Source organism: Chiloscyllium plagiosum, unplaced genomic scaffold, assembly GCF_037043375.1.
Source record: "Chiloscyllium plagiosum isolate Xiang-an unplaced genomic scaffold, Cpla_swu_hap1 HiC_scaffold_44, whole genome shotgun sequence".
Taxonomy (NCBI): Eukaryota; Metazoa; Chordata; class Chondrichthyes; order Orectolobiformes; family Hemiscylliidae; genus Chiloscyllium; species Chiloscyllium plagiosum.
Genome location: NW_028270182.1, coordinates 17,547,418 through 17,562,891, shown reverse-complemented (window position 1 = coordinate 17,562,891; position 15,474 = coordinate 17,547,418). Strand labels below are relative to the sequence as shown.

The 15,474-nt window shown below is 50.8% G+C and overlaps 1 protein-coding gene across 3 annotated transcripts in view; it reads right to left on the bottom strand.

Moving 5' to 3' along the window:
• Positions 1 to 11,627: 11,627 nt before the first annotated feature.
• si:dkey-3k24.8 (lysophosphatidic acid receptor 6) overlaps positions 11,628 to 15,474 on the bottom strand; it is an 86,417-nt gene continuing 82,570 nt past the window's right edge. For all 3 annotated transcript variants that reach the window (XM_087982823.1, XM_087982824.1, XM_043683609.2), the window contains one exon: positions 11,628 to 14,079. In XM_087982823.1, coding sequence (XP_087838949.1) covers positions 13,058 to 14,047 — 990 coding nt within the window. In that variant the 5' untranslated portion in view covers positions 14,048 to 14,079 and the 3' untranslated portion in view covers positions 11,628 to 13,057. The remainder of the gene's footprint in view (positions 14,080 to 15,474) is intronic.

Below are 15,474 nucleotides of genomic sequence, written 5' to 3'. Positions count from 1 at the left end.
CGCAAATGCTGGACATCTGACCCAAACACTGTCAAACTCAAAGCTGAACAAGATCAAATCAAAAACGGTGCCCCTGGTTCTGTCCGTCTCTCCACGGATGCTGCTGAGTTTACCGAGCGATCTCTGCGTTCAGCAGCCCCCGAGCGATTTCAAACAGACCAACCTGCTCTTGCTCTTATCGGAAAGATGTTGTGAAACTTGAAAGGGTTCAGAAAAGATTTACAAGGATGTTGCCAGGGTTGGAGGGTTTGAGTTATAGGGGGAGGCTGAACAGGCTGGGGCTGTTTTCCCTGGAGCGTCGGAGGCTGAGGGGTGAGCTTATAGAGGTTTATAAAATTATGAGGGGCATGGATAGGATAAATAGACAAGGTCTTTTCCCTGGAGAGTCCAGAACTAGAGGGCATAGGTTTAGGGTGAGAGGGGAAAGATTTGAAAGGGAGCTAAGGGGCAACTTTTTCACACAGAGGGTGGTACGTGTATGGAATGAGCTGCCAGAGGATGTGGTGGAGGCTGGTACAATTATGGCATTTAAAAGGCATCTGGATGGGTATATGAATAGGAAGGGTTTAGAGGGTTCTGGGCTAAGCGCTAGCAAATGGGACTAGATTGGGTTGGGATATCTGGTCGGCATGGGCGGGAAATCTTTTAAAAAACCCGATCAATCAGGAGGAGAACGTTTTGGCGTGGGTCTCCGACCACACTGCTGTTTGTATGACCTTGCTGTTTCCTGTGATAACTAAATCAAGCCTCTGCTGCCTCTTCGGTCTAGTGGTGCTTGTGAAACGCGCTAAGCGAATGCAGGTTGTGGGATTATCCTGTGTGCAGATTGCGTTGCCACTCTGAGCAAAGGCTGCAGAACTGCTTGCACATCACAAGTGCGAAATGATCAGCGCATGTCTCTCTCTCTCTCTCTCTCTCTCTCTCTGACCTCGGCTTCGAGCGGCGAGAGATGCGACAAATAAGCAGCACGTTTGGGGTTTCAGTTCTTCGGTTTTGAGTCTGCAGATTGATGCCGAGAAACTGCAGCCCACGCCCACGGTTTGGTGCTGATGCAGATCAGACCTTCGCTTCCCATCAGCGGGCGCTTTCCCGTGTCGCCATAGAGGTGACCCACCGTACGGGACGATGGGCATTCCTCGCAGGGCTGTTCGCCCATCCCCCACCCGGCGGGGGGGGGGGGCAGTCGCTGCTCCCTACCACCCTCCCTCCCTCCCTCTGGGCCTCCCATCGCCCAGCAATCCCAAGCCACTCCCTGGCGATGACCCGACTCGGGCTTAAAGGGTGTGGGGCAGGAGGGTACTGTGAGGGGATGGCCAGCCATGTTGTAGCGAGTGGCGGAACAGGCTGGAAGGGCTGAGCGGCCAATTTCTGTTCCTATTTTGGATGTCCCTCCATTTGTCTGAATGGGGGAGCGGAGCTCAAAGGGCTGAATGGCATACTCCCGGATGGAGGAGACCTGAAGCCCCAGACGGCTTTGACCTGTTCCTATTTTATATGTACCTACATTTCCATGAATGGCTGAGTTGGGGCCAAATGGCCTACATTTGCTCTCATTTTCTATGTATCTAATAAATGACCGAACAAGATGCAAAGGGCTGAGTGGCCTACTCTACCTCCTATAGTCTATGTTTCTAATGTTAGAAATCACGCCACAGGGAAGGTTAGTTGCTCCTGAAGGGGATGCAATGCGGGTTCGTTAAAACGCTCTCGCCGAACGGGAAACCCGAGGGCAAACTGGGTGAAGTCAATGTGGAGGTCGCTAAGATATTTTAAGAATGGTTAACGGAGCCGAGGGATTTGGAGGATTTCATACCTCGTGTCAAGGGAGACCTGCAGAAAGAATAACCATAAAAATCCCAGGAAGCCAGCAAATGGGACGAGATGAATTTCGCAAATCTGGTCAGAGTTGGACCGAAGGGTCTGTTGGTGTGCTGTACATCTCCGTGCCTTGAAGCCACTCAGCCTGATTTCAGTTCTGAGGAGCTATGGGCAGTAGGAGTATGCTCAAGAGGACAAAGAGGGGACATGCTTTGGCAAATCAGGTTAAGGAGAACCCCTTGCGACTCTACAAAGACATCAAGGACAAAAAGAGGAACTAGGGAGAGAATAGGGCCCCGTAAAAGTCGATGTGTGTGCAACCAGAGGAAATGGGTGAGACACTAAATGAGTATTTGGCGTCAGTACTGACTGTGGCAAAGGACATAGCAGCTTGAGAACATGGGGAAGTAGGCAGGGATGTCTTGAAAAGTGTCCGTATTACAGATCAGAGGGTGCTGGGTGTCTCAAAACGGATAAAGGTGGATAAATCCGCGGGACCTGGTCAGGTATATCCCAGAATTCTGTGGGAAGCTAAGGAAGACAGTGCTGGGCCCCTTGCTGAGATATTTGTCTCATCAACAGCCATCACTGAGGGACTGGAAGGGTGGCATTATTTAAGGAAGGTGGAAAGGAAAAGCCAGGGAACTATAGACTGGTGAGCCTGACATCGGTGGTGAGCAAGTTGTTAGAGGGGATTCTGAGGGACAGGGTTTACATGTATTTGGAAAGGCAAGGACTGATGAGAGATAGTCAACATGGCTGGGAGATTATGTCTCACAAACTTGATTGAGTTTTTTGAAAGAGTGACCAACGGGATTGATGAAGTCAGAGCAGTAGAGGTGATCCACCCAATAAGGGGTACAACAAGGGTCTACATTGGTAGCCTGGTTAGCAAGGTTAGCTCACACAGAATCCAGGCAGAGCGAGCCAATTGGATTCAAAATTGACTCGAAGCTATGAGACAGAGAATGGTGGTGGAGGGTTGCTTTTCAGACTGGAGGCCCGTGACTGGTGGAGTGCCACAAGGATCGGTGCTGGGCCCACTGCTTTTCATCAGTTATATAAATGGTTTGGATGTGAACCTAGCAGGTATGTTTGCAGGCAACGCCAAAATCGGAGGTGCAGTGGCCAATGAGGAAGGTTTTCTCAGAGTATAACAGGACCTTGATCAGATGGGCCAATGGGCTGAGGAGTGACAGATGGAGTTTAATTTTAATTTAGATAAATGTGAGGCGCTGCATTTTGGAAAGACAAATTGGGGCAGGATTTCTCCACATAATGGGAAGATCCTGGGGAGTGTTGGCTAACAAAGAGACTTTGGGTTCAGACTTTCTTGAAAGTGGAGTCGCAGGTGGACAGGGTGGTGTAGAAGGCATTTGATGTGTTTGCCTTTTTTGATCGGTGCATTGAGTACAGGAGTTGGGGGGTCATGTTGCAGCTGTACAGGACATTGGATAGGCAACTTTTAGAATGCAACATTCAGTTCTGGTCTCTCTGCTATAGGAAGGGTGTTTCGAAACTTGAAAAAGTTTCCAGTGTTGTGGCCAGAGTTAGAGGTTTTCAGCTATGGCGAGGGGCTGAATAGGCTGGGGCTGTTTTTTTTCTGGAGCTGAGGGGTGACCTTAGAGAGGTTTACAAAATTATGAGGGGCATGGATAGGGTAAATAGTCAAGGTCTTTTCCACAGAGTAGGGGGGACTCCAAAACTAGAGGGCATGGGTTTAAGGTGAGAGGGGAAAGATATAAAAGAGACCTAAGGGGCAACGTTTTCACGCAGAGGGTGGTACGTGTGTGGGATAAGCTGCCGGAGGATGTGGTGGAGGCTGGTACAATTGCAACATTTAAGAGGCATTTGGATGGGTATATGAATAGGAAGAGATTAGAGGGATATGGGCCGGGTGCTGGCAGGTGGGACTAGATTGAGGTGGATATCTGGTCGGAGTGAGTGAGTTGGACCGAAGGGTCTGTTTCTGTACTGTATAACTCTATTTTGGTGAACGGTTCAGTGGAATTTAACAGGCTGGATGATGAGAGGTTTGGCGGGGGAGGCGTGGGGTTGGTGAGCGGTTGGGAATTCTTAACCGAAGTAGGTGAAGGACTGAGGGATTTTATTAGGCCCAAGGCCAGGGAACGAGCCAGGGATCCTGATTTTCAATGTTCAAGCTCCCTGCTCTGCTCCCCCTCATGTCCCATCACTACTCCCTTTCCTGGCAATGGAATCTCCAAATCAAACATGCGTTACCATGGCAGCAATATTACTGAAGTATTCAACACGCTTCGGGGAAACATAGAAATCAGGAGGAGGCCATTCAGCCCTTCGATGCCGCCCCACCATTTCATATGACCATGACTGATCATCCAGCTCGGAACTTTGTTCCTGCTTTCACCCCATGAGATCTGTTTCCCTCTGACCTATCACCTTTACCCCCACCTCTATCCGCCAATTGCACTCTCAGCTACTTTCTCCCCAGCCCCACCCCCTCTCCCATTTACCTTTCCACCCCTGAGGCTCCCAGCCTCATTCCCGATGAAGGGCTTTTGTCCGAAATGTCGATTTTCCTGCTCCTCGGATGCTGCGCTTTTCCAGCGCCACTCTAATCTTGACTCTAATCTCCAGCATCTGCAGTCCTCACTTTTGTCTGGGTCCTCCCAGTGAGCAGATCCAAGTACAGGAGCTGGGCCGTCCTGCTGTAATTTTACAGGGCCTTGGTGAGACCATACCTGTGGGCAGGTTTGGTCTCCTTCTTGAGAGGGAGGATGTTCTGGTGATGGAGAGAGTGCAATGGTTTGTCAGACCCCTCTGTGGGATGGCAGGACGGGCATATGAAGAGCAATTGAATCAGTTCAGGCCATACTCTGCTGTGCTTTTCCAGCACCACTCTAATCTTGTCACTATGAAGACAAGGCCTACTTCAAGGCCTACTGCACCTGCATGCTGACCTTCAGTGACCTCATTACACCTCCCCCTTTCCCAATCTATCGCCATTCAGATCGGCCTTCCCCATTTGGTAACCAAAGTGGATAACCACGTATCTGTCTACGTTATACTTCACCTGCCATGCATTTGCCCACCTACTCATTCTGTCCAAATCAATCTGAAGCATCTCTGTGCCCCTCTTCACATAGTGACAACACTGTTCCTTTGTGTTGTCCTTGGCTTTGTCTTTTCAAAAGGGGTTGTAAAAGGCAGAGGCTGCGATTTGTCTGGGGTTAGGCCTCTTTGTTTACAGCTACTGCCTAAAGCAACAATCAGGGGAAAGGGCTTTTAGGGTTTTCGAAGACAATGAAAGGGGAACGGCCAGTTCAGGGATGTTTTGGTTAGAAACTGCTGGGGACAGAGACGCAGCTACAGCGAAAAGAAGGCCCTCTCTCTCTCTAACATCTCTCCTGTGAGACCCCGGATTTGAAGTTACCTTTCTACCGAGGGGTGTGTTTATGGGGATGTTGCTGGAAGTCAGAACAACATCATTAACTTGCGATAGAGTTGGTTGGGCTTTCAGATCGGTTATGTTATTCACCTTGAAGGGTGTGGAATGAGAAAGAACTAACAGTGACATCACAGTGCTTTCAGTGATAAGTACAGCAAGCGTTGTGAACCCGATAAACCAATATCGCAACATGTACCGCATTGTTATGTCCCAGTTATCATTTATTTGTAAATCAATCTCAACGTACTGGTTAGTCAATTGAACGGCCACACAAAATATCAAAGATTTCCAGCCGGTTTCTCCTGAGGTACGGTTGGTTATCCCGAGTAGTCAGCTGAGGGTGTGACTGAGAAGGTTCTGTGCTGTTAAGGTCAATTCAAGGCAAAGTTGTAATGTGATTGAAGTGGTTTATGTTGTGTTAAGCTTCCTTGCATTGCGCTTCTTATCACTCAGTATGTGTTTTGGCGTTGGTTATTTTAGATTACATTCCAGTGTGGAAACAGGCCCTTCGGCCCAACAAGTCCACACCACCCCGCCGAAGCGCAACCCACCCATACCCCTACCCCTTTTAACCTAACACTACGGGCAATTTAGCACGGCCAATTCACCTGACCTGCACATCTTTGGACTGTGGGAAGAAACCGGAGCACCCGGAGGAAACCCACGCAGACACGGGGAAAACGTGCAAACTCCACACAGTCAGTCGCCTGAGGCGGGAATTGAACCCGGGTCCCTGGCGCTGTGAGGCAGCAGTGCTGACCACTGGTTATGTGAACCAGTGGTTATGTGAACCTCCTGCATAACTGGAATACCCTGACCAGCCAGCACATTTCTGGTCCCATCAATGAGAGTTAGTTTGCCGCACTTATCATGCAGAAATGGTCAACATTTGGGGTGGCACGGTGGCTCAGTGGTTGGCACTGATGCTTCACAGTGCCAGCGTCCCAGGTTCGATTCCAGCCTCGGGCAACTGAGTGTGTGGAGTTTGCACATTCTCCCCATGTCTGCGTGGGTTTCCTCCCACAGTCCAAAGATGTGCGGGTCAGGGTGAATTGGCCGTGCTAAATTGCCCAGAGTGCTAGATGCATTAGTCAGAGGGAAATGGATCTGGGTGGGTTATTCTTCAGAGGGTCGCTGAAGGGCCTGTTTCCACACTGTTGGGAATTAAAGCTCATCAAAATGATTGCAGTTGCAGTTTTACGTATAGTGCAATCATTTCATGCCTTGCAAAACTCAAGTCCGTTGAATTCAAAGAATAAAAATAGAAGCCTTTTACATCCGATTTATGGGGCTTTGTGTTGGAAGGTGGAGATCTTATCTGCTTCTGAATTCAATTTTTTTTTGTGGGGATGTTGCAACGAATGGTGGCAATTGGAGGTGGGAACTTAAATGTTTTGGAGCAAGCTGCATCTCTTTGAAGTCCTCCGTGCTGACACCAAGATGCTTGGGTATAAGGCCTGGGAATATGGCTCAAAACTGGGACTACACATAAATGCCACCACAAAGCCCATCATTGCTGCTTGAGATGGATCCTCCCCATCAGCTGGGAGGAGAGGCATGTGAATGTCAGTGTTCTTAAAGCAGCCAATACCACCAACACTGAGACCTTGATTATCGAACACCAATAGCGTCGGGCAAGCCACATTGTTCGGATGACTGAGTTCCAACAGCCAAAGGAAGTCATCTTCTCTCGGCTCAAGGAATGCACCGTGGGTGTCCAAGTGTGCGTTCAGCTTTGGAGGAACCTCCTGTTACAGAGGGACACAATTCTTTATGAACACCCCGTTGCTAAGAGGAAGGTCTGACGAAGCAGATGCTAGCGGTCTCAAGGACCGACCCCACCGCCTGGAATCAGTTGTTGGTCAGAGATGTGGCTGTGGGATCGATCTCATCAGTTGCACAAAGACCCACAGAACCCAGTGATGTGGAGTTTAAGGAGGGGTGGGTGGGCGGGTGTTCAATCGTACTCGCTGAGTGATTGCCAAGCGATGACGAGCGGAAAAGGGAGGTTGGAATTTTAAGCGTTTTCCGTCAGCTTTTTCCCGCCTCTCGTCGCACACGCTCAATCCTGTCGGAGTTGTTTTGATTGGGATCTTTGCAGAGAAGTTCCAGCCACGTTTACACGCCCTCTCCAGTAAGTATTCCGGACTGGCTCTGCAAACCCAAGAGTGGGTCTCAGCTTTCAGGGGACTGGATAGTTTAGGGAGGATTTGGGGAGATGAATTTTACTCTTGTTGTGACAATCCTGCATATAATGATTTTGGATTGTAAACTCCAAACAGCCAAATTCTTCAGCCACGACTGGATTGCCATAACTTGAAGAATTATGGAGTCGCAGACAGGTACTCCGGGGACAGGGACTCGGTTAGTGCAGATGGTTTGCTTACGAGGCTCAGTCAGGGCCAACCACACAGGTTCAATTCCTACACCAGCCAAAGTTGCCATTCGGGCTTCACCGTCTCAACGTCTCCCACCACCTCAGACCCTCAGGAGAAACTTGCTCGGACTTTTCCCTCTGGGACTAAGGCAACTTTACTACAGCTTGATTGGAACGTCATGTTGCAGTTGGTGAGACCGCACTGGGAATATTGTGTTCAGTTTTGGTCACCTTGCTGTCGGGAGCGTGTTGTTAAACTGGAAAGTGTGCAGAAGAAATTTACAAAGATTTTGCCTGGACTTGGTGGTCTGAGTTAAAGTCAAGCTAGGGCTTTTATCTTTAGAGCGTGGGAGACTGAGGGGTGACCTTATAGAGGTGTATAAGATCATGAGAGGCACGGATAGGGTGAACGCACTCAGTCTTTTCCCCAGGGTTGGGGAATCGAGGACTAGAGGGCATCAGGTTAAGGTGAGAGGGGAACGAATAAAAGGGAACCTGAGGGGGGGGGCAACATTTTTACCCAGAGGGTGGTACGCAGATGGAATGAGCTGCCAGCGGAAGTGGTTGGGGCGGGTACATCAACAACATTTAAAAGGCAGTTGGACAAATACATGGAGAGGGAAGGATTAGAAGGGTATGGGCCAAGTGCAGGAAAATGGGGTTAGTGTGGACGGACATTTTGGTCAGCATGGACCAAATTGGGCCGGAGGGCCTGTCTCTGTGCTGTAGGCCTCTATGACTCAATGAGGAACAGGCCACTCAACCCTTCATGTCAATGCTGGCTCCCAATAAGATCAACTCAGCTGTAGATACCCTACTTTATCCTCTCCTACACATTTTTCGTTTCTCATTCAATAATGACCATAAGACATAGGAGTGGAAGCAAGGCCATTCGGCCCATCAAGTCCACTCCACTGTATAATCATGGCTGATGGACATTTCAACGCCACTTATCCGCACTCTCCCCTTGGCTCTTAATTCCTTTTGAGGTCAAGAATTCATCAATCTCTGCCCTGAAGACATTTAACATCCCGGCCTCCACTGCCCTCCGCGGCAATGAATTCCACAGGCCCACCACTCTCTGGCTGAAGAAACGGCTCCTCATTTCCGTTCTAAATTGACCCCCTCTAATTCCAAGGCCGTGCCCACGGGTCCTAGTCTCCCCGCCTGACGGAAACAATTTCCCAGCGTCCACCCTTTCTAATCCTTGCATTTCCTTTCAGAAACCATGATCAAATCCACCCCTCACCTCAAACTCTCACCAGGACGGACTTTTCCAATGCTAACCACGCTCTGAGTAAACAGGAGACCCTCTATTGACTTTGGTTCCTTAGCCAATCAGGCAGCAGCAGTGATTCCAGCCAACCTTAGACCTGTGCCCGGTCGTTCAAAATCCATGCCACAACTGGGAATGGTTTCTCTCTGGCCGGATGCCCTCAGGATTAGGAACTCGCCTCCCAGCCTCAACTCTCTCCTCCCAAGAAACCCGCCCTCAGCTTTTTGCAAAACGCCTGCGGAGGCTGGAAACCCGAGGCAAACATGGAGATCGCTGGAAAAGCGCAGCAGGTCTGTGGTGGGAGGGTGTGGGATTGGTGGGGAGACAGAGTCAGCGTCCCAACAGCGGCTGGACTGAAACGCTGTGAGGAAGAGTTCGGCGCAATGTTGGCGCTGTTTCTCTCTTTCCGCACACGCGGAGTTTCTCCAGCACTCTCCGCGTCAGCGTCTCCCAATCTATCCGAGAGCTGGGCATGTGCACCTTGTCGCTAGGGGAGGCCAACCTCCCACCCGGGAAACCAAAGAGACAGCTCCTGGGATTGATGTCCAACTGGCCGCTTGTGGGCCAATGGACTACCTTCTCAGCGAATCAGGAGCCTCGGTACTGAGGCCAGGCATCATCCAGTGCTGCCAGCCAATCAGAGGCCCAGAAGCCGCTAGGTGCTGGAGGCCCAGGTTTCAGACGCAAGGGGGTAAACGGTTTTATTAAAGTCCCGGTGAGGTGGGAGATGGGCGCCAATGGCCCTTTCGCCTGTGGACTGAGGCCAGCAGAGCCTCAGGTAATTCGGTTGGTGGTTAATTCTAGGCCCGTCAAAGGGGGACTTGGCTTGACCCCTTGACGGGTGTTAATTGATGTGGGGTTGATGTGGTCAGCCTGGACTTTCTCGCCCAGCACTCGAGGTGGCCAGTCAGACCCCCTTCCGTATCTGTGATTCTACCATCATTTTTGATCCATGAACCTCCATATTTCCGATGCCCCATGCTGTCGAAGCCCCTTGAGAAAGTCAGTCACCTTGTCGCCTTCATCGATCCTTTCCGAAGACGGATCGATAAACTGAGAAGTTAACTGCCGGGTGAATTTTCCTCGACAAATCCTTGACAGATTTCCCCAATTTGTCATCCCCCTGCTCCCCACCACAAACCAGGTTACTTTTCCCACATTTTTGCAGAGTGGATTGTTAGCTTATCCTGAGTATTATTTCCGAGATTCTCAAAGACGATCTACACCGGACTCAAGTCTTTCTCTCTCGACAGCTGTCACTGGACTTGTTGAATTTTTCCAGCAGTCATAGAGCTGTACACCACGGAAACAGACCCTTCGGTCCAACCCGTCCATGCCGACCAGATATCCCAACTCAATCTAGTCCCACCTGCCAGCACCCGACCCATATCCCTCCAAACCCTTCCTATTCATATACCCATCCAAATGCCTTTTAAATGTTGCAATTGTACCAGCCTCCACCACATCTCATTCCATACCCGTACCACCCTCTGTGTGAAAACGTTGCCCCTTAGGTCTCTTTTATATCTTTCCCCTCTCACCCTAAACCTATGCCCTATAGTTCTGGATTCCCCCACCCCAGGGAAAAGACTTTGCCTAGTACCCTATCCATGCCCCTCATAATTATATAAACCTCTATAAGGTCACCCCTCAACCTCCGAAGCTCACAACATCTTTCCGATAGGAAGGAGACCAGAATTGCACGCAATATTCCATAAGTGGCCTAACCAATGTCCTGTACAGCCGCAACATGACCTCCCAACTCCTGTACTCAATACTCTGACCAAAGGAAAGCATACCAAATGCCTTCTTTTCTATCCTGTTTACATTAAGTGCATAAGTATACCCTACATTAAATGTATAAGTCCTGGGTATAATGATAAGGTGTTGCTGAACAAAGAGACCTTGGAGTGCAGATTCCTAGCTCCTTGAAAGTGGAGTCGCAGGTAGATAGGATAGTGAAGAAGGTGTTTGGTATGCTTTCCTTTATTGGTCAGGGTATTGAGTACAGGAGTTGGGAGGTCATGTTGCGGCTGTACAGGACATTGGTTAGGCCACTGTTGGAATATTGTGTTCAATTCTGGACTCCTTCTGATAGGAAGGATGTTGTGAAACAGAAAAGATTTACAAGGATGTTGCCAGGGTTGGAGGATTTGAGCTACAGGGAGAGGCTGAACAGGCACAGGGCTGTTTTCCCTGGAGCATCGGAGGCTGAGGGGTGACCTTATAGAGGTTTATAAAATCATGAGGGGTGTGGATAGGATAAATAGACAAAATCTCTTCCCTGGTGTGGGGGAGTTCAGAACTAGAGGATATAGGTTTAGGGTGAGAGGGGAAAGATATAAAAGGGTGTAAGGGGCAACTTTTTCACTCAGAGGGTGGTACGGGTATGGAATGAGATGTGGTGGAGGCTGGTACAATTGCAACATTTAAGAGGCATTTGGATGGGTATATGAATAGGAAGGGTTTGGAGGGATATGGGCCGGGTGCTGGCAGGTGGGACTGGATTGGGTTGGTATATCTTGTCGGCATGGACGGGTTGGGCCGAAGGGTCTGTTTCCGTGGTGTACATCTCGATGAAATGTATCAGTCCTGCTGTGATTTGCCGTTCCAAAATGCAGCACCTCGCGTTTATCTAACTCAAACTCCAACTGCCACTCCTCAGGCCTAGTTTGTATTTCATTTGGGACGCTGGTGTTGGGCAAGGTCAGAAGTCACGTGACACCACGTCATAGTGGGAAACGTTTATTTACAATCACGCGGGTCAGGGTTGAGGCAGCCACACATCCCTAAGTGCCTCCTCTGCCCTTCACCCCAGTATCTGGGTACCTCAACGCCTGACTTGCTTTCGCTTGGCAGTGACCTTTGCTGAACCCTAGGCCACCACGCCCAACTGCCTTCCTTTTGGCAGATTTAGCATTGGAAGTGAAAGTGCTTCAGGAGTATCAGAAGCAAGGCGATTTCACAGCTCCCTGCCAAACCCCATTTCTGGCAGTCCATGAGACATCGATGTCGGCAACACAGTCAAAAACACAAACGCCCTCCAGGACTTGTTGAGCGACCGTGACTACCACGTTAAATAAAGGGCTTGAATATTCCCAACAGCTCGACTTAAGATGTCTGGATGCTCTGCTACTTCGGAAGTGTTCTCAATTCATCCAGGGTAGGGTTTGGGGTTCGGGGTGAGGTGGGGGGGAGCATGATGGTTAAAATCAACTCGGCGAAAGTGAGGGCTGCAGATCAGAGTCGGGAGTGTGGCGCTGGAAAAGCCCAGCGGCTCAGGCAGCATCCGAGGAGCAGGAGAATCGACGTTTTGGGGCATGAGCCCGACATCAGGAATGAGGGCCGAGCGGTGATACAGCTGGCCGTTAATGCAGAGGCGTTCCGGGGGACCGGGGTTCAAATCGGACCACGGCAGGTGGTGGAATTTGAATGTATTACAAATTAAAAGTCCAGGGACCGTAAATTCATTGCCAACTGTTGGGGGAAACCCCTATGTGGCGCACTAGTAAGGAACTAGTGAAAAATCACACAACGCCAGGTTATAGTCCAACAGGTTTAACTAGAAAGAAGGAGAAAGTGAGGACTGCAGATGCTGGTTAATTAGAAACCCTTATAACCTGGAGTTGGGTGATTTTTAACGTGGTTCACCTCAGTTCAACATTGGCTCTGCCACATCATGTCCGAAGGGAAGGAAGCAGCCATCCATACCTGGTCTGGGCCTACAGGTGACTCCAGACCCACAGCCATGTGGTTGACTCTTAACTGCCCTCTGGAATGGGCAGTAAACGCTGGCTCAGCCAGCGATGCCCACAATGGATTAAAAAAATGTATCTCAGGGAAGGGGTTTCTCCGTTAGTATGACACACCAAGCAGGGACAATGAGGCCGCTCATTTCCCTGCGCTGAAAACGTGCCGGGGGTGGCGGGGGGGGGGTTGTTCACCGGCCCCTCCGTCCTCGCAATCAATGCCGAGTCCCTCACCAGCACCTCCTCCTTAATCGACGCCAGAGTTACCTTGTCCTGATGTGACCATAAGCCGTCCCTCCCTCCCCTTCCCTTTGAGGGACAAGCCAGACTCGGTCCCCAACCATTCCCCTCCCCCACCCGACCCCCACCCCCACCCCATCCCCCGCCCTTTCCCAGGTATCTCCTGTCTCTCAAGTCCTTCCTTTCCGGGTGCCGGCATCTGGCTTTGCCCGCGGGGGCGACAGCGAGCGGTTGTTGCAGTCGACGCTGTCCGTGTTGGACGTCAGCGCGTTCCTCAAGGCCTTCATGCCCACGCTCTTCTGGAAGGTTTCCGTGGCGAAGTAGTAGGCCAGGGGGTCGAAGATGGCGTTGAGGCAGGCCACGGAAATGGTGACGCGGTAGGAGGCCCCCAGTGCCCTCTCCTGGCCGGGCGCGGCCACGTAGAGCAGGAGCACCGTGTGGTACGGCAGGAAGCAGATCACGAAGATGACAACGTTGGCCGCCACCATGTTGCGGATCTTGCGCCAGTCCACGTAGTCCATGCGGGCGGCAGAGCTACGGCGGACCCCTCTCAGGAGGGCCAGAGAGCAGACCAAGATGGTGGACAGCGGGAAACCGTAGCCGACCAGGAGGGTGGGCACCACTGTGGCCGGGTTGGTGACGTAGCTGGGCCTCTGGTGGAAGCAGAGCTGGCACTCGTCGGTGGCGTTGCCGGGCTTTCGGATCAGCAGGTAGGGCGGGATGCTGGCGCCCACCACCAACAGCCAGACCCCGGCGCTGATCCACTTGGCCTGGCCGCGCAGCGAGTTCACCCGCGACTTCATGGGGAAGCAGATCGCGACGCAGCGGTCCAGGCTGATGCAGGTGAGGAAGAAGATGCTGCCGTACATGTTCACCAGGAAGACCAGCCCAGTCAGCTCACAGAGGAGCGGGGGCAGGGTCCTCCGGTCCACGTAGTACAGGATGCGCACGGGCAGCGACGCCACCAGCAGCAGGTCAGCGCACGCCAAGTTCTTCATGTAGACGGTGGTCTGCGAGCGGATCTTCGTGAAACGGAAGAAAAAGACCAGAGCCAGGGTGTTGAACAGCAGGCCCAGCAGGAAGATGAAGCTGAACATGGTCACGTAGAGATGGTCCGTCCACTGCTTGGGATTCAGGCAGCTCCCGTTCACTTCCCCCATCACCGCTGCTCGTCTTCAGGCTTGGGAAGCACCTGCAGGGGAGGGAAAGGGTACAGGCATGGAGTCAGACCACACAGAGACAGGCCCTCTGACTCAAACTGGTCCATGCTGAGTAAAACGTCTGTCCATGCTAACCCCATTAAGACATAGGAGTGGAAGGAAGGCCTTTCAGCCCATTGGGTCCACTCCACCACTCAATGATGGGCTTTTCAATGCCACTTACCCGCACTCTCCCCGTGTCCCCGAATTCCTTGCGAGATTGAGAACTTGACTTCCCTGCACTTGGTCCATATCCTTCTAATCCTTCCCTCTCCATGTATTTGTCCAACTGCCTTTTAAATGTTGTTAATGTACCCGCCTCAACCACTTCCGCTGGCAGCTCATTCCATCTGCGTACCACCCTCTTGGTAAAAACTTTGCCCCCTCAGGCTCCCTTTTATTCTTTCCCCTCTCACCTTAACCTGATGCTCTCTAGTCCTCGATTCCCCAACCCTGGGGAAAAGACTGAGTGCATTCAGCCTATCCATGCTGATCATGATCTTATACACCTCTATAAGGTCACCCCTCAGTCTCCTATGCTCTAAAGATAAAAGCTTTAGCTTGTCCAACCTCTCCTGAAAACTCAGACTGTTGAGTCCAGGTAACATCCTTGTAAATTTCTTCTGCACTCTATCGAGTTTAATAACATCCTTCCTATAGCAAGGTGAGCAAAACTGAACACAATACTCCAAGTGTGGCCTCACCAACGTCCTGTATAACTGCAGCATAACTTCCGAAACTCTATACTCAGTGCCCTGACTGATGAAGGCCAGTGTGCCAAAAGCCTTCTTCACTGCCCTGTCTAACTAGGACTCCACTGAGGGAGAACTGTGCACATCAACTCCAAGGTCCCTCTCTCCCACTACACTCCTTAAGGCCCTACCATCCACTATGAAACTCCTCCCATGATTTGACTTTCCAAAAGGCAAGATCTCATCGTTATCAATATAAAACTCCATTTGCCATTTCTCAGCCCACCTTCCCAGCTGATCAAGGTCCTGCTGCAATTTCTGATACCCTTCCTCACTGTCCATGAATCTGCCTATTTTAGTGTCATCAGTAAACTTGCTAATCAGGCCCTTGTACGTTCTCATCCAAAACATTGATATCGATAACAAACAGCAATGGGCCCAGCTCTGACCCCTGAGGCATTCCAGTCTGACAAGCATCCTTCCACTATTACCCTCTGCTTCCTGCCACCAAGCCAATTGTGTATCCAGCTCCCCCCGGATTCCATACGATCTAATCTTCCAGAGCACCCTCCCTTGTGGAACCTTATGAAAGGCCTTCCTGAATTCCATATGGACCACGTCTTCTGCCCTGCCCTTGTCAACTTTCCTGGTCACTTCATCAAAGAACACCAACAAATCTGTGAGGCACGGTCTCCC